Below are 23,582 nucleotides of genomic sequence, written 5' to 3' on the forward strand. Positions count from 1 at the left end.
AAGGTAACAAGAGAGCAACTGACAGGGTGAAGAAACTTCTTCCAACAATTTTTGGACCCAAACTCCCCTCAAGCCCTACAGATCTCAAAGTAACCCGTCAGGGGCAGAACCAGCACTTGCGCATGCGCGCTACAGCGCTCCTGCCTGCCGCGCACCGCCCCCTGGTGGTGTCCGCCTTCCGCCTCTTTCCGTCCGACGGTTCTTGGGGAACTGTGTTCCTGTGACACTGCTCCGACTGCTTTCCTTCCGCTCCCCATTGCGTTCTCCCTGGTGCAATGGCTTCTGGACTGGTGAGGCTGTTCCAGCTTGGGCCTCGCCGCCTCCTGGCGCGGGACGCCCCGACGCTCGTCTTGCCGGTTCGGGGAGTGAAGAAGGGGTTCCGCGCCGCCTTCCGCTTCCAGAAGGAGTTAGAGCGGTGGCGTCTGCTCCGCTGCCCGCCGCCGCCCGTGCGCCGGTAAGAGCCCTGGGAGGCGTCAGGGGGGCAGAGGTGGCGGGCGGGGCCTGGGCTTCCTCCCCACGGTGTCGGCCCGGCGGCGGCTGCATGTTTGTCCTGAGCGTGGAACGTCTGCGGTGGAGGAACGCGGTGGAGGCGCGGACTAGTGACCGGAGGAGAAGGGCGGGTGCCCCTGGCGGCGAGCGCCTGGCGCCGGTCTCCGCAGTACAGATTCCCTTAGCGTCCTCGGGACCGAGAGAGAAATGGGGCGGGCTGCAGGGTGCCTGGTAATGCCGGATGATTCTTGGGGTAAGACGAAGAGGGAATGGGAAGAAAACAGCGCAGCACTGCCAGTTAGGGGCAAGTTCAGTACTGACTGCCCCCGCAGGTCCGCAGCCCAGAGTAAAAGGGAAAAGTTTACCTTTAGGATTTTGCCCTCATAGATCTTGTTGCAGCCTGACAAAAAGAAGCGTAGGTTTTTATCACTACAGATGAGACCATACTTGACACAGGTCATGCATCTTGCTTTTTTCCTTTTTAATAATGTGTTTTTGACGTCCTTTTAAGACAAAGACAAAAATAGGGATAGATGCACTTCCCTCTTTTTTATGGTTCCATTTATTGGCATTTGAGTGTCCCATTATTGCTAGTACAACCAATGATTCAGAGTGTCTTTGAAGTGATTTCAGCTTTGGGAACTTATGATATAAAATTCTGATAACAATTTTAATACTGTCCTCAAAAAATATTGATCCAGTTTATACTTCTGCAATAGGAATGTATTTCTGACAGATTACTGTGCTTTTTGTAATACTTAGGGGAAAAAAAGGAATCTCTTCGTAATTCGCTTTTCCTTGCGAAGTATTTTAACCTTTTAAAATAGGAAGAAAGTTTGTGAATTATATTAGCCCATAGATTATGTACATTTTATACTTTAAAATCAGATCTTTATAATTTGCTGCCCCTTTTACACTTAAAAGAGTTTTGAGTTTATCACTTTTCTTTAAAAGATGTTTTAGTTCATTCTTGGATATGATTATGTGCTTTTTTCCCCCCTTGATGCTAGGGAATGCATGCAGGGTTTGTGTATGCTAGGCAAGCACTCATCACTGAGCTACATTCCTAGCCCATGATTATAAACAAACTTACTTATTGATATCAGATTATTTAATTACTAAATTGATTACTAAATTGATTGATACCTCCAAAATTTAAATCAATAAATTTATAATAAATATGATGTACTTGTTGTTTATGCTCTGAATCTGTGAGATTATTATTTATGTCTCATACCTAAGTGGAAAGCATAACTCCCTTAGTCTCTGATGTGGAACAACCAGTTTAATGTGACAGGTCAACGGGAAAATTAATCGTTCCATATATGTGGAATATAGTAAAAGACTGCCAGCATTCATCTGAGTTTTTATATTTAGACTATCAGACCCTGGCATTAAAAAGAAACAACCTTTTTTCATTTATTTCCTTTATACAATTATTAAAATTACAGTGAAAAATGTTTATATTATGGTACTATGTTGTTCTCTTTTATCATCTCTTGTTGTCTTTATGTTTTCAGTTCAGAGAAGCCCAACTGGGATTACCATGCTGAAATACAAGCTTTTGGACATCGGTTACAGGAAACCTTTTCCTTAGATCTTCTCAAAACTGCATTTGTTAATAGCTGCTACATTGAAAGTGAAGAGGCAAAACGGCAAAATCTTGGGGTAGATAAGGAAGTTGCTCTTCTGAATCTCAAAGATAATCAAGAACTATCTGAAGAAGGATTGTCTTTTTCACAAACTTGCCTCACACACTTTCTTGAAGATGAGTTCCCACACTTGCCCACTGAAGGCATCAGAAGTCTAGTTAACTATCTCACTGGTGAGGAAGTTGTGTGTCACGTGGCTAGAAACTTGGCTGTCGAGCAGTTAACGCTGAGTGCAGAATTTCCAGTCCCCCCACCTGTATTGCAGCGGACTTTCTTTGCAGTGATTGGAGCCCTGCTACAAAGCAGTGGACCTGAGAGGACTGCACTTTTCATCAGGGTAGGTAGTTACTAGTTGCACATGTTTGGACATGCTTAAGGTAGAAAGAAGGAAAATTTTCCTTTTCTGATTCATTTTAATATAACACTTTGAAATGAATTTTTCCTCCAACAAAAATTGACATAGACCTGAAGCTTTTTTATGGTAGAGCTTTAATTATTACAGTTGCCTTTTATTGAGGACATCATCAGAAATGGATAATTCTGGACGGTGACTTCTGAAGGAGTGCAAGTTATATCACCTTCAGGTTTACATATATCCCAAGGGCCAACAATAATGCCTACATGGCAGGCAGTAGGTGTTTGGTAAATGAATGAGGTCCAAGGGCCCTGCAGGCATTAGAAATGTCCTGCTTGAGTACTGATGCTGTTTGCTCTAACAAGTGATACTCAAAGTCCTAGATTTCTGAGTTCCTGTGAGGTGAAGTCTTTTGCTGGCCAATACCTTAGCTAATTAAAATTCTTACATAATTGGTACAACTGACTCCCACTCTTTGTAGAATTTATGAATGGGGAAAAGTTTTATCCTTTGCCGTTGAATGAAAAAATGTTCACTGTTCAGTCATAAAGAGTTCACATCATCACTTGTAAGTAATAAAAACAATCTCTTGATTTAGAAATTTGCATGTCAGATCCTTTAAACTTGCTCACTTGCTGTTGAAATCTATTTAGTTAGATACCAAGTTTGAAGATTTTGTTAGAAAAGAATACCACTCTTCACTACCATTTCAGACTTTGTTCATAGGCAAGCCCTGTCTTCTCCCTTCTCCAAGGAGGACCTATAATAGGTGATATTTCTTTTTTTTATTAATGAAGCTGAAATAAAACTTGTGCTTGGAAGGTTGTTGAAATGAAACTGACTTTGTATTTTGTGATTAAGGGATCTTTTAAAATTTCTACCCTTCTGACTCCATTCATCCATTCTGTTATGACCAGTGTTTATTATATGAGTTAATTGCAATATAAAATTACTGTGAAAATTAATGTTTCCAAATTTTCTACACAATAATTTTATCAGAAAAATTAATTGTTTTAAACGTTTGTAATTTGTTTCTTAGTTTTCTTGGTCTTATGAAGAAGTATTATCAAATCAAAACAATTTAAAAAATCAGTTTGTGAATTATTGTGAATTATTATGAATTTTAAAAAAACATTAACAGTATTGTTACTTGGGGATCCTGGGTGTCTTTTTACATGATTTTCTGTCAGAAGTTAGTACCTTTATTTATTAATTCATCTCTAAACATTTTTTCTTAGTGGTAAGAATTTAAATTATAAGGTAGAACCTTGTCTTCTGCATAATTGTGGTATACCATATTGATATTATAAAAATTGTAGTTGATTTTTATGAAAGTTTATCTGAAAAAAAAAAAAAAAAGTGGGGGTTGGGAGTGTGGCTCAGTGGTTGAGTGCTTATCTAGTATGTAAGTCCCTGAGGTCAGTCCCTACACAGGAGGCTGGGGGTGGCGAGGCCTGTGTGGAATGAAAAAATAGGTTGAGAATTCCTTATCCAAAATGCTTGGGATCAGAAGTGTCTTGGATTTGGGGTTCTTTTTCAAACTTTGCAGTATTTATAAGACTTCACTAGTTGAGCTTCCTTAATCTAAAAATTGAAAATTTGAAATCTAAAATGCTCCAACATCTGAAAGTTTTTGAGCATCAGTATGACGCTTGAAAAGGATGAGCTTTTGGAGCATTTCAGACTTTGGAGTTTTAGGTTAGGGGTGTTCAATTAGTAGTTTTGCTGTTGAAAGTGTACCTAGAATTTTGGTCCTTAGGTCCTTTGTACTAATTTAAATGTATAAATTGCTATTTTATATACAGGATTTCTTAATTACTCAAATGACTGGAAAAGAGCTATTTGACATATGGACAGTAATAAATCCCATGGGATTGCTGGTAGAAGAATTGAAGAAGAGAAACATTTCTGCTCCTGAATCTAGAATTACGAGGCAGTCTGGAAGCACCACAGCTTTGCCTTTGTATTTCATTGGTTTATACTGGTTAGTAAAATTTCAATCTTCATAATTTGATTGGAAGCTGTAAAAACATACTCTTCACAGTTCTTTACCATGACCTTTAATAGCACTAAAAAAAAATTAAAAATCTCATCCCCATGATTATTTACTACTTCCCTTTGGTCATTCATAAAGGCAGGCAAGGAATTCATGTTTTGCTGTTAGTAGCTTTCATTGGCCTACTGTTTACTATAGAATTTCATAGGATATATGTTAGCGTAAATTTTTTTTGTGTAACAATAAATTTTAACTTATTTGTTATAGATTTAACCTGAATCTACTCTTGTCAGCAGCTTCAGCTGAGCCTAGCAGTGGAAAATGTTGAACAATCAGTGTTGGAAGCTTTTTAATTTATTAGATATTAAAATTAAAGTGGGACTGGAGATGCAGTTCAGTGGTGAAATACTTGTCTGTTAGGTACAAGAACCTGATCCCAAGCACTGCAAAAAAAAAAAAAAAGTTGAGTTGTTAAATATAAACATTGAATATCTGAGAGAGCTAGATTATTAAGATTTAGCTCAATATTTTTGTAATTTTTGTGGAATGAAGGATTTTATGGCTATAAAAGCAATGGAAGACATCACAAAGGAGAAAATGGATAGAATTATATATTATGAAACTTTCACCGTTTCATGTGAAGTATAAAGCCAAAACAATGAGATGATCTTTTTGCTTATCAGATTGATGAACCTTAAACACAACCTTTATTAGTACTTCCCTTTATCAGTAGTTCATACTCTGCTAGTAGAGAAAGAAAACGTATAATATTGCTCTTAAGAAATTTTGACAGAACATCAAGAATCTCTAAAAGTTTCATGCCCTTTGATTTGATATTTCTACTTTTGATTATCTATTAAATATTGCAGATAGAAATTTGTGGAAAAAGATACTCTTTGTTGTTTTCACTTCTTTATACACTACATAGAATAGTTCCTGGGAGACATGGTAGTCAGTAAATAGTTATTGAGTTACAAAATATTACAAATTGGCATCCAACAAGGGAATAAGGATATATGTATATACACCCCACAGAATATAGTAACAGCTACTTAGGTGACTTTTTAAAGAATTTTTAATGATAGTGGAAAATTTGGAAGAATGATCTTTCAACTAAAAATAATATAAGAAGCAAGTTGCCACATTGCTAACAGTGATTGCCATTGGATAGTAGGTTTTTTTTCTAGATTTTTATGTAGTCAATTTTTAACAACTTTTTTTTTGGGGGGGATGGAGGGGGTGCTGGGGGTTGAACCCAGGGCCTTGGAGCATGTGAGGCAGGCATTCTACCAACTGAGCTGTATCCCCAGCCCTAATAGTGAATTTTTAAAGATGATCAGTGATATAAACATCATTGGATTAAAGCATGATGATAAAGCTTCTGGGCTTGAACTTCCTTAGATGATTTTCTCCATTCCTCACTTTGCAATATATAGTTGTGTAATTATTGTAAAGTTTAACTTACATGATTAACCTTTGTTTCATTTCAGCTTTCTGAGGTAACAAGTGTTTTCTTAGCAAATTTCTTCTGTTTGGTACTACCTACATAGCTTCGCTTGTTTTTCTTTAATTTGGTTCTGGACCTCTTAACTCCAAGTCGCTGTGAATCCAAGTAATTTGTTAGCATTGTTGTGTATTAACCTTTCAGAGAGATGCTTCTCTTAATTGCATAGGTGAAATCATAGATGAGAAAATTTCCAGGAAGTCAACATAATTAAGAAATAGCAAAACAGATAAGGTTAGAGTTGTTTAATGTGCACATCCTTTGTTTCCTTGCAGGAACATTTGAAATTTTCAAAGATGACTAGTAATAATAATAATGTAATAATAATAGAAATATTAGCAGAGGAATTCGTTTTATTTTATTTTATTTTTTTTGTATTTTGACATATTACACATACATATAGTAAGACAACTTGTTCCAGTTAGGATCCCATTATTGTGGTTGTATATGATGTGGAGTTACCTTGGTCGTGTATTTATATATAAGGATAGGAAAGGTATATCCAATTAATTCTTCATATGTCCAGACTATTCTAATAGTCTTTTCTATTCCCATCCCCCTTCCTTCCCCTTCAGTCCCTTTTATCTAGTCCAGTGAATTTCTGATCTTCCCCTCCCTTATTGTGGATCCACATATCAGAACATTCTGCCTTTGGGTTTTTGGAACTGGCTTATTTTACCTAGCATGTTAGTCTCTAGTTCCATCCAATTACTGGCAAATGCCATAACTTCATTCTTTATGGCTAAGTAATATTCCCCATTGTGTATGTATTCCGTATTTATCCATTCATCTGTTGCAGGGCACCCGGTTTGATTCCATAGTTTGGCTATTGTGAACTGAGCTGTTGTAAACATTGGTGTGGCTGTGTCACTGTAGTATGCTGATTTGAAGCTCTTTGGGTATAAACCAGGGAGTGGGACAACTGGATAATTAGTGGTTCTATTCCAGGTTTTCTAAGAAATCTCCATACTGCTTTTCAGAGTGTTTGCACCAATTTGCAGTCCCACTAGCAATGTATAAGTGAACCTTTTTCTCCACATCCTTGCCAACATTTATTGTTATTTGCTTGATAATTGGCCATTCTGACTGGGGTGTAGTTTTGATTTGCATTTCTGTAATTGCTAGAGATGTTGAACATTTTTTCATATATTTTTTGAACATTCATGTTTCTTCTGCAAAGTGCCTATTCAGTTCCTTAGCCCATTTATTGATTAGGTTATTTGGTTTAGTTTTTGTTTTGTTTGTATTTTGTTTTGTTTTGGTGTTAAATTTTTTGAGTTCTTTGTATATCCTGCAGATTATATTCTGAGGCACTGGTAGTAAAGATTTTCTCCCATTCTATAGGCTCTCTGTTCACATTCTTAATTGTTTTCTTTGCAGCGAAGAATCTTTTTAATTTGATATTGTCCCATTTATTGATTCTTGATTCTCTTGCACTTTCAGAGTCTTATTGAGGATTAGTTTATCTATTTTAATAGAACACTAGTAGTCAATATTTAGTGTTTACTTGCTTTTTTGGGAATAAATTAGAGTGCATTATAAATAAAAAATATTTTAAAATCCGAGTAAGTTTTAGAGATCTGAAGTTCTTAATTTAAAATATAGAGCTGATATATCCTTTATAATGAAGTTTAGATGGCAAATTCAAAAAGGACCATTTTTCAACAATTTTTTTCTTCAGATAATTCATTCAAAAATGAATGACTAGATAATTCATTCAAAAATGAATTATCTAGTCATAATTCCCAAGAATCATTTTAATATTTAATGTTTTTATAAGAAGATATACTGCTTCTCTCAAAAAAAAACAAAAAAACAAAAAACCAGGCCTATACTTATATGTGTATGCTTTGCTTTTTTGACTTGAAAAATACTGGGCCTAATAAGTTGTTTATATTTTTATGGAAATGAATTTTTTTTTTTTTGTCTAGCTACTGTATAAAATGAACTTGCAACAAAACTAGTTAACTACCTAAAGGTACATCTAAAGCCACCATGTTATTTCTGGTGGGTATTATTAAAGTGATGTTCAGAAGACATGACTGCTTTGTGTGCTGTCCTGTGAGGCACCTTGTCATGGAAGACCACTGTGTGTTTTCTTTCTAGTGACAAAAAGTTGCTTGCAGAAGGACCTGGGGAAACAGTGCTGGTTGCAGAAGAAGAAGCTGCCCGAGTGGCCCTTAGGAAACTTTATGGATTCACAGAAAACAGAAGGCCCTGGGACTATTCCAAACCCAAAGAGGACCTGAGGGCAGAAAAGACCAGCTCTGCCAGCTAGCCAGCCAGCAAGGTGGCACTTTGGAATTAGTGAGCAAAACCTTAGGAAATTGTCGGAGGTGTTCCAAGCTCAGTATTTTCGAGAATATAAAGACATAGATCTTCATATTGTCTTCCTAAAATTACATAAGCATCTAGCAGGTCACAGGTGGTTTGTTTTTAATCTTCACTTTTCAAGAAATTTTGCCTAAAGTCCTTGGTTTTATTATGTATAATTTGTACAGCTAGGTATATTTTAAATGTATTTCTTATGGAAACTTTGCTGTGATACCAATAAAACCGTTACTCTTTCTTTCAGTGTTACATTACAGTTTAATTTATATTCAGAAGTGCAGGAGGTTGATATACTCTGCTTCTCTACTGTAAATTTAGCTGATAGTAATAGCATAATATTTCCGGAAATGCAAACTACAGACCATAACTAACATATATTTAATGATCTCTAGAGTCCAGGTTTAAAATTTTGTGTACTTCTAATATATTTCTTATTCAGTTTCTGTAAAGCAAGTAAATGGCAAATAAATTTTATGCTTTTAAGAAGTTGCCTTTTGGGGCTGGGGAGGAGCTCAGTTGGGTAGAGTGCTCGCCTTGCAAGCACGAGGCCCTGGGTTCAATCCTCAGCACCACAAAAAAAAAAAAAAAAAGAAGTTGCCTTTTCCAAGAAAATGAAACTCAAGCAGCTTAAAATGTTGCTTCCAATGGAAAAATGAAATATCTATTGATCAGTTCAACTTAATATACTGTAATTGTAATAATAATTAGTATATACCAAGCACTGTCCTAAGTATAGAACACATTTAATTTAGTAGAGGGCAAATCTTAAGAATGTCTTTCTTGTTTTTTAATCCTTTGTATTCAGTTCAGTAATCCTCCAACTGAAAATTCCCTTTGATTTCTTTTTACCATTTTAGCAATAGTAATAATTTTTAGTTTTAAAGAAAAGCAGGACTGGAATTGAGAACAGAAAAGAAGAAAAGTGTTGAAACTAACTGCTCTTTTGCCATGAACTCTTCCTAAAAAGGAAGATGAAGGACCTTTAAAACTCCTTTTCTGTCATATTAACTGACTCGTCTTTTGGTCTGAACATGCTGCAGGTTGGCGAGGTGAAGTGAATCTAGGGGGAGGAGCTCGTGGTCATGGGGCTTGTTAGGCTTCCTTACTTGTCCCAGTCAGTGTCCTGGCAGGAAAGAGAAGCATGAGTGTAGCAGAGGACTGTTCAAGGGAACCCACTGATTGACAATCCAGTGCTCTAGGGATTGCACATAAGGGAGTCGGCTCAGGCCTGAAACAGCTAGGCAAGGGTAGAGCCGCCCAACAGGATTTGTTGCCTTCTGAAGAGGCAACCAAACCACAATGGTTGGGAAAGGAGGGGACTGGGAAAATTAAAACTCTGATACTCTCTTGCTGCTCACCTTGCTCTTCTTGGGGTTGGCCAATTTGGCCCAAACCAATTTCAAGCTAAAAAGGAAAGAAACGATGAAATTCTGCCTACCAAGATAGCCAGAAGTAAAAGGAGCAGAAAGGTCCATCCGAAGCAGCCTAGGGAAAAAATCCAGCCCACACACCAACAGCTTGTTAATGAGCACAATTTCCCTGCCAGCTGTGGCAGAAGCGTGACTCCAGTCACTGGTTCAGAGAGGCCTCCACAGGTCTGCCCTGCGGAAGTAAGACCAAGAGACCCAATTCCAGGGCAAAACCATCAGCATTCTTTTTGAAGATGCAAAGAAATGCCCCTTGGGCACGCTTTGCCGGGGTGGGGGATGCTGTATCTTAAGCTCTTGGTTTATGCCTGGAGTAGGGAATCTTTCCACTCCCGAGCGGGACAGTGTGGGCAGCTGACTCAGTGGTCCTGCCCACAGCCCAGGCATAGCTCAGCCTTTCTGCGACTGGCTCACAAAGTGGAACTTGAGTCATGTTTAAGAGGATTTACAGCTATCACAGGTAATTAGGGACTGTTTCTGTAGGGGAAAATTGGAGGAGTATCTAGTTGGCTGAACTGATAAAGTTTAAATAGAAGTTTAAATAGAAGTTCACCTTTTTTTTTTTTTGAGTGTTAACTCCAACTATAATAATTGAACACAAGGAGAGAGGACCAAACACAGTAGAAAAAGTACCACTTATATTTGTCATCCAGAACAAGTAAATGTAACTTGATAAGCCTCTAATTGACACTGTAGGGAAAAGACATAATGGAAGTTTCTGGAAAGCAAGAGACAGTAAGCAAGCATCTTCTAACTGCTTCCTCATCCAGCATATGTGAGATGTCAGATTCTAGCTAGAATACTATTCTAAGTCTTTTCTAGGTGAGTTTTTAAAAGTTTTTAGAGAATTTGTTTATTTGCAAACTTGGTAATTCCTTTCCCCTGTACTAGTAGTGCAGAAAATGCAATCCCAAATTTCTCCAGCTCAGGGTAGTTTGCAAGACCTAGGCCTACAAGGTTGGAAGGGAACTCAGGTTTTCAAGGAAATCCCGATGTTTCTAGATTTTTGATGCAGAGCAAATCTAGTGTAGTTCATAGAACTACTTTGCACGTAAAGAGATCCATATCCCTTATTTTTTTTTAAATGTGATTTAACACATAACTACGTAAAATCTTTAAACTTAAGTTGTATTTTATTTGTTTTGTTTATTTATATATACATACATACATACATACCAGGGATTGAACCCAAGGGCACTTGACCACTGAGCCACATTCCAAACCCTTTTTATTTTTTGATTTGAGATGGGTCTCACTAAGTTGCTGAGGCTGGCCTCCAATTTGTATTCCTCCTGTTTCAGCCTCCCAGGCCACTGGAATGACAGGTGTGAGCAACAGCACCTGGCTAATTTGTACTTCTTAAAATCATGCATTAAATGTGCATGTAGAAAAATTAACATACTGTTGCAGTTCCATGTGAAATAGCTGGAAACTTAGAACCAATCTCTGGATAACTCTGTCCTGTAAGAATAAACAGTTTGTGTGGGTAAGAGATGTGGGGTTGGTGTCCAAGCACACCAGTGGTCATTTTGAGTACTGGTGTTCGTGTTATGAAGATAAAACCATAAGAAAGTTGTGATATAAAAGCACTGATGCTTGTACCTGGGTTGGCACCAGAGAAATATATTAATTATCTACTTTGAAATGAGACCTCTTCTCCTACCTTTTCCCATTTTCCAGTTAAACCCAAAGAATAAATGTACCCCAAAAGCTCCCTTAGCCACAAATTTAAAGTTGAGTATCTGTTGACTCAACTACACAAACCATGTTCTTCTCAATTCATATAATATTTTATTCTATACACATATAAAATAGGGAATGATATTCTCAAATAATTTTATGTGGCCATGAGAAAGTGAATTAGGAACTATAATTCTAAGAATGGAACAAATTGGGGCTGCTTTTTGTGTTTGGCGCTATATTGATTTTGGCCACAAGATGGCGCTCTAGTCCAACAGCAGAGTGTAGGATGAACTGGATCCTGGTGGGGGAAAATACTATACGCCCCCACCATAGCATACATCTGCATATGGCGTGCAAGTACATTTTTCACGCCCCTAGAACTCTACTATCTATGACTATGTCTACAGGAGTTAGCCCACCTTCCATCTCTCCTCAGGATGCTGAAAATTAGGAATTCACTACTTGAACCATTTGCTTCTGATGTCAAGATATGGATGTTGAGTTCTTTTTATTCACTGGGAAGAGGGGAAATTGCAGGGCTCCAAAGATAAAATTTTTAATTTAAGACTTGTTTTGCTCCTTTTTTTTGCTGTTCTTTTCTCCCTATTTTCTTTTTCTGAAGAGAGTAAGTGCACTACCAGGGAATCCTCGTGTCCATCAAGACACTTCCTAAAACCAGATGTGTGCAGACATTCTTGCCACCTCAAGAAGGCCCTCTCATAACATTCCCCAGCTGACAGAGGCTGTCCAAGATCCATTCTTAAACTTGGTTTTTCTTCCCCTCAGCTGATCCCTGTATCATCTCTCCAGAACTCAAAAAGACCTCAGTCATTGTCCTCTGAGACATAGAGCTGTGACTCTTGACTTCAGTTGGCTATCACAGCACTTGAAATCCATGTTTCTCTCTGCAGAAGACTTAGAGTAACTGCTTGATTTAATCCCACCTTGCAAATTAAGAATGATTTTTCCAGGAGGAAATGCATGCAAGTTCACTACAATCACAAGGACACATACTCCTGGAAAAACTGTAGCACTAGTAGTGTCTGTGCATCCCACTAATAAACACCTGTTCTTGTTCATTCATCTGACTGCCTGACAGTGTTCACTCAGAACAGTGAGTTAAGAAAATTTTTCTAGGAGAAAAACAATTGATAAAAAGATACTAACTTACTCTTCCATTAAATTCTTATTTGAGGGCTGGGGATATAGCTCAGTTGGTAGAGTGCTTGACTTGCAAGCACATAGGCCCTGGGTTCAATCCCCAGCACTACCAAAAAAAAAAAAAAGGAAAAAATTCTTATTTGATTATTCCTAGAATAGCTTTTTACTGGAAGTGATGTACATTAAAGTGCAAAATAAACTACTGATTTATCCTCCTTGTGCAGAAGAAATGAGTCAGGAGGCCACTGACAGCTGGAGAAAGATATTTCTAAGTCAGAGAAGGGTTTGCCAGACTTGCTGATGATGCCTCCTCTATATATTGATGTCAGCACCTTTCGCCAGCAATGACAGTCAGGGCCAGGAGACATTTAACACAGATCTCAGGAACTAAGACAAAAGAGTGAAAACTAGTTGATTAACTCATTTGATGGCAACGTTCATGGGGCTCCCGACAGTCTGCCATTAGGACTTAGTTCTCGGTCCTAGAATATTTTTCTTGTCTAGGAAGGACAGGTACAAAGACCTGCCATGCTTCATTTTTACCCTTAGATAAACGGGATTATAAACTTCAGGTGGAGGAGCTTGAAAGGTTCATTTCCATTATGCTACTTAATATTCAATAATTTAATCTGCAAACACCAACAATGTGCGTGGTATGATGGCGATATCTCATTTGGCAAATTTCTCATTGAAATCACATTTCCATCTCCTTTTCTTGCAGATTTGAGAAAGGAACTAAAAGGTGCAGTTCAAGAATCTAAAGAAATGGGGCTAGTGGTGATTTCCACACTTTGGCCTCTCAGGGTGAACTCTTGGTAGGCAGAGGATACAACATTCCAGTCAATATTCACAGAAGGCTGAGGACTCAGCCGTCACCCAGCGGCTTCCCCAGGCCTCACGACTGCCAGCTGTCCCCACTGACCAGCACTAGTAAGTGGGTGTTTACTACTATGCTGGCTCAGAGTGAATGGCTTCAAACCCTCATGTCACATGTCTTGTTTGTCAGTTTTTCATTTTCAGAAAAACAGTAACGTGCAAAGGACACTCTCATGTACCTTTTTGTAATGTTTTCTTATGATTGGGATTTTTTTCCAGGTCATCTGTTATTACCTCCATATTTAGTACAAAGATTTAAAAGGCCACTAAGACATAGAGCTTCCAAGGTATTCGGGTCAGTGCTTGCTCTCCTTTTCCATTGTGCCTCAGGAAGAATTGCAAGTACCCATCCCGTTAAGTGTCAGAAGAGTGACTTCCTTGGCTATTGACTGTATTTTTTCCATAGGGCCACCATTTTGTTATTTAAGGAAAATTACAGCCTGTCTCCTGCTCAGACTCAGTGTGGCATCTAATCTATATGATATAAATAGTTTGCTCAAACATATCCACAGCACACACAAAAAAAATCATCTATCACAGGCCTGTAATTTTTGTGGCAGTCTCCATATCTCAAATTTATTCTAGTTTCCCTTAAGGAAAGGAGTTTTCAGAAAGTTGATATTTCCTGAAGTGAGACAAGGCCTGCAGACTTGACTGAAAGCATATCAAAAGGTTAAAGTTAAATTACATCTACATAAAAATTGAGAGGAATTTTCCCCCTAGTCCAGAGATTATAAACAGGTTCCAAAAGCTAATCAGGATCAGAACCTGGGTGCTGATTAGAAAGAAAAAGATGAAGTTGGGAGGGTCAAGTGAGAATAGAGGATAGACAGTCTGGGACCCTTGATTATTATTTTTCTGAGTTCCATACATCATTCGTGTTTGAAACTCTGCTAATAGTCAAAGAGGTACTCAGGAATAGGACCAGATATTTCGAAGTTTAATATCACCAATATACTACTGGAGAGAGCCCCTCTATATCATGTACCAGGGTTGCTCTGGCTTATGTGAGAAAGGCAGATTCTCTGGTCCTTTCTGCAATGAGCACTATTGTCGTCAGGGGTCTGGGGACCTTCAGCCATGCAACAACCACTGGTGCATTCTCTCTTGACTCACATCCAGTTGGACCTACTCCCAACACTTGCAGTGGCAAGATACTTTGCTGTGCCAGGATTCTCTCTCGCTCCCAGTATTAAATTACTTAGGGAGAGCACATATTTATCTTGGCACCTTCTAGTACTTGCTACCTACCTATAGGCACTTGTGATATTTTAGATGTCAACTTGACTGGACTAAAGGATAAACTCCCAAATAGCTGGTAAAGTGTTATTTCTAGATGTGTCTATGAGGGTGTCTCTAGAAGAGACTGGCATTTGAATCAGTGTTCTGAGGAGGACCTTCCCTCACTCAATGTGGATGGGTATCATTCAACCAGTTGAAGGTGGTGAAATTGATTAAATTATGTTTTTTGTATATGAATATATCATAATCAAACTCATCATTTTGTATAATTAATATGCATCAATAAAAAGAAAAAGAAAAGGCAGAGGAAAGGCAAATTCGCTCTTTAGAAGCTGGGTTAACCATCTTCTCCTGACACTGCACATCAGAACCCCATGTCCTTGGGTCTTCAGCTTGACTGCGAATTACACCATGGCTGCCCTGGCCCTCAGGCCTTCAGACTTGGCCTGCACTATGCCCCCAGCTTTCCTGGTTCTCTAGCTTACAAATGGCAGATCACAGAACTGACTCTCCAGTCTCCATAATCCTAAGAGCCAATTTCCATAATAAATCTCATGTATCTATCCATATTGGTTCAGTTTCTCTGCAGAAACTTGTACAATATAGCATTTGAATAAATAATGAATGAGGGAATGGAGTATGTAGTTATTTTACTGGTAACACTATTACTACTTTAAACAATTCAAAATAATATTATGGAATGGAAGAGCATAGGAAGCCTTTGTAAGACTGGCTCTAAAAGGCATTAGTTACAGTTGGTGCGTTTGCTAGAATATATGTGGCTTGAAGGAATCATCCAAAATAGTTTCTTGGCTTTTATTGCTCAATAAGGAGTAAAAGCCTGGTTTGCTGAAGTATACATCCTTCCATAGTTGCAAACAGCAACATTCGGTCCACTTTACCAATAAAGAATTACAATATGACCAGAGAAACAAGTTGTACCCCATTTGTTTACAATATAAATCGAACAATAAAAAAAAGAATTACAATATGTATTATCAGAAAAATGAGATTACAGTCCATTTATGTATGAGCTATCAAAAAGTATAAATGCATTCTACTATCATGTACTACTAATTAGAACAAATAAAGAACCACAAATGGCAAATAGGTGGGAGACTGAATGCGATGTTTTAGTGTTTAGCTAGAGTGACAAGTGGAGTTCACGGGCTGAAAAGAGAAAAAGGGAAATATTTTTAAGTGTTTCAAGCCATTTGACTGAGAAATGACTACCCAAATCTTTAAGAAATTCATGAAAAAACCAAATGGTAACAATCTTGATGTTTGAGTTGAACTTGGAAAAAAATCAACTCCAAAACACAAAACAAAAATTATCATTTCAAAAAGCAAACACTGCGGCTTATCACCAAAAACAAAACATTCATTGTTGCCTCAGATTTCCAAAGTACATCAGTCTCCAGCAGCCTCTTTCCACACTTGTGCAAAATCCAGAGCCTGAGTGCCCTGCATGGGTAAGCTCAGACCTGGGATTGCCTAATAATGACTCCAGTGATCTATAAACTAGAGGTGCAGAAGCCAGAAGAGTGTTTCTTGTCAGGTTTAGAGGAAAAAGAGAAAAAGTTCCTGTAGTCTGCCTAAATGCAAATGCTTAGAAGAAGCTGATGTGTTTTTTAAATGCTGTTTATTTTGCCGTATTTTCAAATAGGAGAAAAATGTCAATTTTTTTTTTTTTTTTACTACCCATAACACTTTATTTCTACTTTGTACAAAATACAAAAATGCAAATCTCAAGAGTACAGACCGCGGGGACAGGCACACTGCATGACAGCAAACCTTGCTGAGCAAGACATTAGTTTTTAAACTTTAGTGAATACATGCATTATATAAAACAATAACAGCAACGACAACAAAAACACACAGGAGGCTAGAGATTTTGCTATTTCCACCCCCAAAATAATGCTTGCTATCAAGACTTTGGATGGAGGTGGGGTAAAAAGAATTAAAAAGGCAAATAATATTTTTTCCATAAAAAAGTAAAAGTTACCATAAAATTTTCTTTTTTTCCTTCTTCTGTCACACTGATTAAATTTATCCTGAAAAGCCACACATAAACAAAACAAAACAAAAAACCTTGAACCAGACAGACAGCAAATACTCAAGAGGGTTGTTAGCCTAGATAACCAGTCAGTAGTTTAAAGACTCTTCCAGACATTCCGAAGCCTTTCTATGGGCCTCAGTACAGGGTTGTAGCCATCCTGCCCTTACATCTCCATAACACCTCCCAGAACAGAAATGCTTGCATCATGGAGTCTGTGGCTAAGAACTAGTTTTGAAAAAAGAAAGAGCAATGTACAAAAATATTTAACAGAACTATGAAAGGTGTAGGAAAGGAGTCTTCTTCATAGCAAAGTAGTCTTTGCTCCGCCTGGTTTCTTCTGTGTTGTTCTTCAGGGTTTGTTGATCTGTCCCATGAATAAGATAGCACCTAGGGAATGAAAAAGAAACAACAGGCTAGTCTGTACAAGAACAACCCTTAAAATAAGATGCAAAGTGTTACTGAGGGAGGGGAGGGAGCGACACCTGGCCTGCTGCGCAGCTGCGCTGTCAACAGAACTTGTGTGAAGACGGGAGTGGCCTGCACCTTCGCTGTCCAGGGTAGTGGCCCCGGTCACACAGGGTGATCGAGTGCTACAGGTGTCACCAGTGTGATGAAGAGGTTGGATTTTTTAATTATGTTCCTTTAGTTAATTTAGAGTTAAGGTGAGCAGACACACATGGTTACGGGCTCCCTACTGGACTGCTCAGCTCTGCAGCCAGCTCGGGCATTAGGATGCTGGGCATGCAATGAGCAGGAGGAAAAGGAACTACCTTTTCCTGTGGAGTGCCTACGCTCCACAGGATCATATTATACTTCATAATGGAACTAAAAGAAAGAAGCCAGTATCCTTATTTTATGGAAAAAGCTAAAGGCCAGAGCCAGGCTTGACCCCATGACTTGTGGGACTAAGCTCGACTGGATGAACAAGCCCCAGTCATAACAACAGGGTGGGCTTGCAGATTGAAGACACAAAGCTTCTGGCAAAGTTTAACTTATGCATTTATAAAAACACAGCAGTATCAGCAGACATCAAAAATGTCCCAATGGGACGTGGAGCCTCTCTGTAGGTTCACCACCACCACAATTACCACTGCGCCCAAACTTAAACCCTGTGAGTATTTCAAGAACTCTGTCATGCTCTGCAAACACGGCCTTGACTTTCCTACCTCATTAATGTAGGTGGTTACATTGTTCCAAGTGGCTCTGACATGGGAAAGGGACTAAGGGCAAGACTTGTGGACAGAGCTATGGCCGGATTCCAACAATGAACAGTGGAGGAGGAGCCCACTTACCTGTAGGATTATGTCGGATGAAAAACAGGAAAGGTCTGTCTACTATGAACCAGGGAGGCGAGGACCTTGCAATCAGAATCGCAGCTACGGAAGGAAAAAGGAAATGTGTTGTTCACCAGCAGGAGGTCAGCAAGGCAAGGGCACCACGGACCCTTAGCCACTGGGGTCTGAAGACACACTTAACTCATATCCCACAGACTGGCCACGTTGTCACGGCCTCTGGTCACCATTTATTGAACATTTACCCTGGTCAGGCCCTTTACATTTACCGCCTCATTTGTTCTATAAAAGCATCCTCTTCTCTAATAAACGATACTTGCTCCTCATGGAGTTTATGAAGATTAAATGACACAGAACACATTCCAGCTCTTAGAACACTGACTGCCACTAAACCAACACCCAGTGCATCACCACTGTTACTATTCGTTACTTTTTCTTTATACCATCTGCCATGCTGCTAAAGCCACGGGGCCTTTGGAATCTAGCTGACTCTGCTCTGCCCATCAAGGTCCAGTTCAGCTGTTTGGTTTTGTCCGTGCCCACTCCACTGGCACCTCATTTAGGTCTCCCTTGCATCAGGAATACAGGCCACTCGTCCAGACCCACCTCACATACTGTTCAGCTCCTCAGGTGAACATCAGACTAGGCTCATGGCTTTCACGCCTGCTTACTCTGCCATGCTCATCCATGGTGGCTTTCACATCACAAGCCCATGACAAGGCCCTGGGGAGGGTAGGTGTGTGGGCAGAGCCACACTACACCTGCTGCAATGGTTCAGTCCCCTCCCTTGGACTCCTGGAAAGCACTATGGCTTTGGCTCAATGTTATAAAGGAACACCTGCAGTTACGCTGGGGCAAACCATTCCTCCAGGACTATGAAAATTAATAGTTAATAGGTATTGGGGACTGAATTGTGTCCTCTTCAAATCCATACACTGAAGCTCCAACCTCCTAATGTGACTGCACTTGGAGACAGGGTCTTAAAGGAAGTAATGGAGGAAAAAGAGAGATCAAAAGGGAGGGGTCCTAATTCAACAAGAATGGTGTTCTTTCTAGAAAGGCAAGAGACATCAGGTTTGTTTGCACACAGAAAAGACCACGTGAGCATGAGGATGAGGCACCATCTGCAAGCCAAGGAGAAAGACTGGGAGAAGCCAAACCTGCCGACATCTTGATCTTGGACTTCCACCCTCCAGAGCTAGAAGAAAATTAATTTCTATAGTAAAAGTTCCTAGCTTGTGACATTTGTTATTGCAGCCTCATCTGCCTGATACAGCAGGATCCGGGAGGTGACACAAGGCCCCACAGTTGTTGCAGTCTTTAAGTTCTTAATACGTTTTGAATAAGGGGCTCCATATTTCCATTCTGCACGAGGTCCCACAAATTGCCTAACTGGTCCTGATAGTTACACTAGTTGGCAAAATTGGTAATAACTTTGGTGAAATTCAAACGTCACAATCACCTAGAAAGCTAAAGGTCATCTTAAAAATTCCAAGTCTCTTATTCAAGTTCTTTGTTTTAAATGCTATTTTAAAGGAATAAAGAAATTTTGTCTGAGAAAGGCAATGTGGTGTCTGCTGTGAGTATAAATGGCACCAGAAATACCACCAGGAATACTGAGCCCAGCAGCAGGTGCAGCTCACTTTATGAGCTCAGAGGTCTGGGCCAGACTTCTTTATCCAGTCTCATGTGGACAAGTGCAGGGGTGGAGGGTCAAGATCGTTCTAGTTTCTTCTGCATTACATAAGCGGCCGAGCAGACGCAGATGTGGATGCTCTACTTAACAAGAAGGCTGCACAGCAATCCTGACGCCATTCAGCAGACGCTCGCCGACTCTGTCCTGGGGGAAACTGACTACATACTTTCCTCCACACACTTGCTGTTGTGTGTGTTTCAATCTGAAGACTGGCCTTCTCGGCCAGTAAGAAGCCAGAGTGTGCTTCATTCTCCTGAGACTGTCTTCAGGCCAAGTCTACAGGGCTGAATCCCACAGGTAGCGAGGCTGAGACTCGGTCTTACCCGTTCACTTGCATTGTCCACAGCTGCCTTCGCACTACACTGGCAGACGTCAGCGCTGGGGTGGGGACCGTGTGGTCACGGAGTGGAGTGCATGGTATGTGCTACCTGGCTCTTCACAGGGCTTGAGGACGCCCATCCTAGAGGATTTCTCCCACTTCAGTGAGACACTTGTACCGGCCCTACTGACTGCTAGCTGTCCCTGGAGACCCACAGGGCCCAGCTGGCCGCCTGGAAGACGGCTACGTTGAGGAATGAATTGGTACGCCTCTGCTTCCCTCCCTCTCAGGTTACCCAGCACTCACTTGTTGTCGCTGAAGCTTTGGTTCCATCTTCACTGACTTCGATTTTTGCTTTTTGCAAGATGTGAGAGACATAAAGTTTTTCTGATCCTATTTTGGGAAAAATAAAACAGAATCAGCAACTGCCTGATATGTAAAGGCCATCCATTTCATTGGAAAAGTAACCTCAAAGTCACGGCAAATTCCAGTTCTTAAAAAGTGTCAGCAGCGCCGGGTGTGGTGGTGCACGCCTGTAATCCCAGCGGAGGCAGGAGGATCGCGAGTTCAAAGCCAGCCTCGGCAAAAGTGAGGCACTAAGCAACTCGGTGAGACCCAGTCTCTAAATAAAATACAAAACAGGGCTGGAGATGTGGCTCAATGGTTGAGTACCCCTGGGTTCAATCCCTGGTACACCGCACCCCCTCCCAAAAAAAAAACCAAAAAGTGTCAGCAGTGACCTCAGTCAGTGCCAGAGACTGAAGGACCTAAGTGGCTGTGACTTATCCTGAATTTCAATCTCTGCTGAGTGAACTGGGATAAATACTTCTGGGAGAGGCCCAGAACCCCAATTGTTTTCATGCCTCTACTCAATTCAACTCTGATCACAAGGAATTTTATTTAAAAAAATGAAAACAAAGGGGCTTTAAAAAGGGAGCCTAGTAAGAAACAACAAAATAATATTTTATCAGAATGTCAGACCCAGAAAGAGTTTCAGATGGTATTTGCAGATGGGGAAACGGGCCCAGAAAGCTTCACCAGGGAAGTCCCATTTGTCTCCAGAACAGGTAGGTATGCAGGTGTTCAGGGGCCTGCAACCGGGGTTGGTCACAAACCGATTTTTCACCAGTCAAGGGGAACAATAAACAGGTGGAGCACAGATAATGTGTCAGCCAAGGCTTCTCTTTGGAAGGGGTTGCTATCTTTTTAACTTAAAAAGCAAAGAACTAACTATTCGAACACAACTAGAAAAAGTCACACCAACTGTCTTAGCAGCTTTGGCAAAGAAAAGACTCATTTGAATTTATGTTATTAAAGATTAATGGGCAATAAAAGGCTAAAATAGCTAATTCACATCTAATTAAAAGACGAACTTTTAGGTAATAGGGGCAATATGCAAAATGCTTCTTCAGCTGTGTAGAGACTGGAAGGTCCCATGAACTGCACACGTGAAACAGGGGTAAATGACGTCACTGATTTAAGTGAAGGTCAACAGCATCATTTGGTGATATCAAAACAGTTTTACGGCAACACATTTCTAGTTCTAGACTGTTTCTCTCTGAACAAATCAAATTCAGTTTGTAACATTTTATTCAAGTTTAAGAATAAGTTTTAAATTGTACATACTTGTTATTTTTGCAAAATTTGACTTTGATGGATCAAACATGTCAGTAATGCCAAGAACTTTCAGTGGTTCCTTCAAATCTGTTTGTGCCATAGCTGTGAATCTACATGAAAGCAGAAGATAGGGGGAAAAAATCACAAGGCTTTAAGTGATACAAAATGATATAATTGGTGTATGTTTATAAACAGATTTCTAATGATTGATGGATTGAGATACTGGGGATTGAACCCAGGGTGCTCTCCCACTGAACTACACCCCACACTTTTTAATTCTGAGACAGAGTCTCCCTAAGTTGCCCAAGCTGGCCTCAAACTTGTGATCTTCCTGCCTCAGCCTCCCAAATCGCTGGGATTACAGGTACGTGTCACTGTGCCCGGCTATGGATTCTTTTAAAGTAGGATCTAAACACCAGTCTGAACTGTATCTTAACTTTTAAATATTTAAATACTCATTCACTCAGCTGACAAGTGAGCAGGACACACAAACAGCAAAGATGGGTGTCCTTACCCTCGTGTGCAGCAGGCTCCCTGTTGACACTCAGGAAGAGCCAGCTGCAAAAGCCTTTCCTGTTACACTGAGGTGCACGTTCAGGCGAAGACAGGTTTCTGGTACTCTAGAATATCTACGGTTCTTTCCCACATCCAGCTAATGAGCCACCACCCTGGCTGCTGGAGGCACCACCTTCCTTACTGGGCTGGAGATGATCAGGAGAGGAGATACATTCCCAATAATGCATGCTGGGATTCTGAAAACACTTCACTGTGAAAACAGGTCAGCATTAGGAATAGGTGACATGATACTGTATTTGGGTGTAAGTTTCTTAGATATTTGTAGCCAGCCTGGCTTGAGAACCACGCACATGTGAATGTCAGCTATGAAACTTGTCACTAGAAATGCTTTCCTAGATTTAATCTCACCCTGTGAAAGAGCAGCAAGGGAAAATGAGCAGATTCGCAACACAGATGGGCCATAATGGCAGCCCTAGGGCTCACAATGCCACCATCTGATTCACTTATATCCAGCAATGCCTACTGAAGGCTTATTTTGCAAAAATAACAACCAAAAATCTTTGGAGGAGTTCTAATACTTATTGTAAATGTATTACTCTGATTATTTGAATGGTGAAAGAAGAATCAAAAGCTGTTAAGACTCTCCACTACCACCAAGGCCTGGGTAGTCAGACACTCTGGCTAGTGGGAGAATGGTAATGTTGAAAAATTCATGGGAAGAAGATGACATTCATTTCCTCCTTCACAGTAGTGGACAAGGCATTCTCTGAATTGCTAGAAATTAGGATTCACATAGAATTTGGGACCACTTTTCCCCTCAAGTCATGACAGCTCAAATTCCATCTGTATTTTACTTTTAGGGTGTAACAGAAAAATTGTCATAATGCTAATATAAGAATTCTGCCTGGGTAGATTCCAAAACATTTTATTTACCAGCTAGCATTTGGGCTGTGGTCATTAGTAACTTCTAGTTGAAACTTAAGAAAAAACTAAAATGAAGCTCCTTATCAAAATCCATGGAACTCCCTTAATTAAGTTCCAAGTCTTCAATTCTGTGAATATTTCAACAAAGTTAACCCAGGTGCATTTAAACGGCTGCAAATCAAAATCTAGAACCTTTATATAGACTTTGTATTTTCATGCATACACTTTCCAATGCTCTAATAACTCACCCATTACTCTTCCCAAAAGAATAGAACCCTAAAAAAATATTTATTGCAAAAGTTACATAAATGGTATATTTATTGCTTGGTCTAAGTTTTTATAGATGTCTCATACCTGGGATGATGGGACTTAATGGGTTAAATGTCACCGTATTTTCATCCATGTTATGATGATAGGCACGTTTCTCAGTTTTTATTTTTGTT

At 39.7% G+C, this 23,582-nt stretch overlaps 2 protein-coding genes across 2 annotated transcripts in view; one reads left to right on the forward strand and one right to left on the reverse strand.

The window, feature by feature from the left end:
- Nucleotides 1-225: 225 nt before the first annotated feature.
- Nucleotides 226-8,565, forward strand: Mrpl44 (mitochondrial ribosomal protein L44). Its single transcript, XM_047543635.1, has 4 exons — nucleotides 226-454; nucleotides 2,010-2,478; nucleotides 4,302-4,480; nucleotides 8,103-8,565. Exons 1-4 carry the CDS (start codon nucleotides 276-278, stop codon nucleotides 8,272-8,274), a joined length of 999 nt encoding a protein of 332 aa, XP_047399591.1. The 5' UTR covers nucleotides 226-275; the 3' UTR covers nucleotides 8,275-8,565.
- A 7,776-nt stretch (nucleotides 8,566-16,341) lies between these two features.
- Nucleotides 16,342-23,582, reverse strand: part of Serpine2 (serpin family E member 2) — a 57,970-nt gene continuing 50,729 nt past the window's right edge. The window contains exons 6-9 of the mRNA XM_047546168.1: nucleotides 21,709-21,809; nucleotides 20,389-20,475; nucleotides 18,068-18,151; nucleotides 16,342-17,162 (exon numbers count right to left, since the gene is read on the reverse strand). Coding sequence (XP_047402124.1) covers nucleotides 17,125-17,162; nucleotides 18,068-18,151; nucleotides 20,389-20,475; nucleotides 21,709-21,809 — 310 coding nt within the window. The 3' untranslated portion in view covers nucleotides 16,342-17,124. The remainder of the gene's footprint in view (nucleotides 17,163-18,067; nucleotides 18,152-20,388; nucleotides 20,476-21,708; nucleotides 21,810-23,582) is intronic.

Source organism: Sciurus carolinensis, chromosome 3 (assembly GCF_902686445.1).
Source record: "Sciurus carolinensis chromosome 3, mSciCar1.2, whole genome shotgun sequence".
Lineage (NCBI taxonomy): Eukaryota > Metazoa > Chordata > Mammalia > Rodentia > Sciuridae > Sciurus > Sciurus carolinensis.

Coding starts and splice junctions, on each gene's coding strand:
- Mrpl44 (XM_047543635.1), top strand. CDS start 276: ATGGCTTCTGGACTGGTGAGGCTGTTCCAGCTTGGGCCTCGCCGCCTC. Junction 455..2,009: donor CCGCCGCCGCCCGTGCGCCG/GTAAGAGCCCTG, acceptor TTATGTTTTCAG/TTCAGAGAAGCCCAACTGGG. Junction 2,479..4,301: donor GGACTGCACTTTTCATCAGG/GTAGGTAGTTAC, acceptor TTTTATATACAG/GATTTCTTAATTACTCAAAT.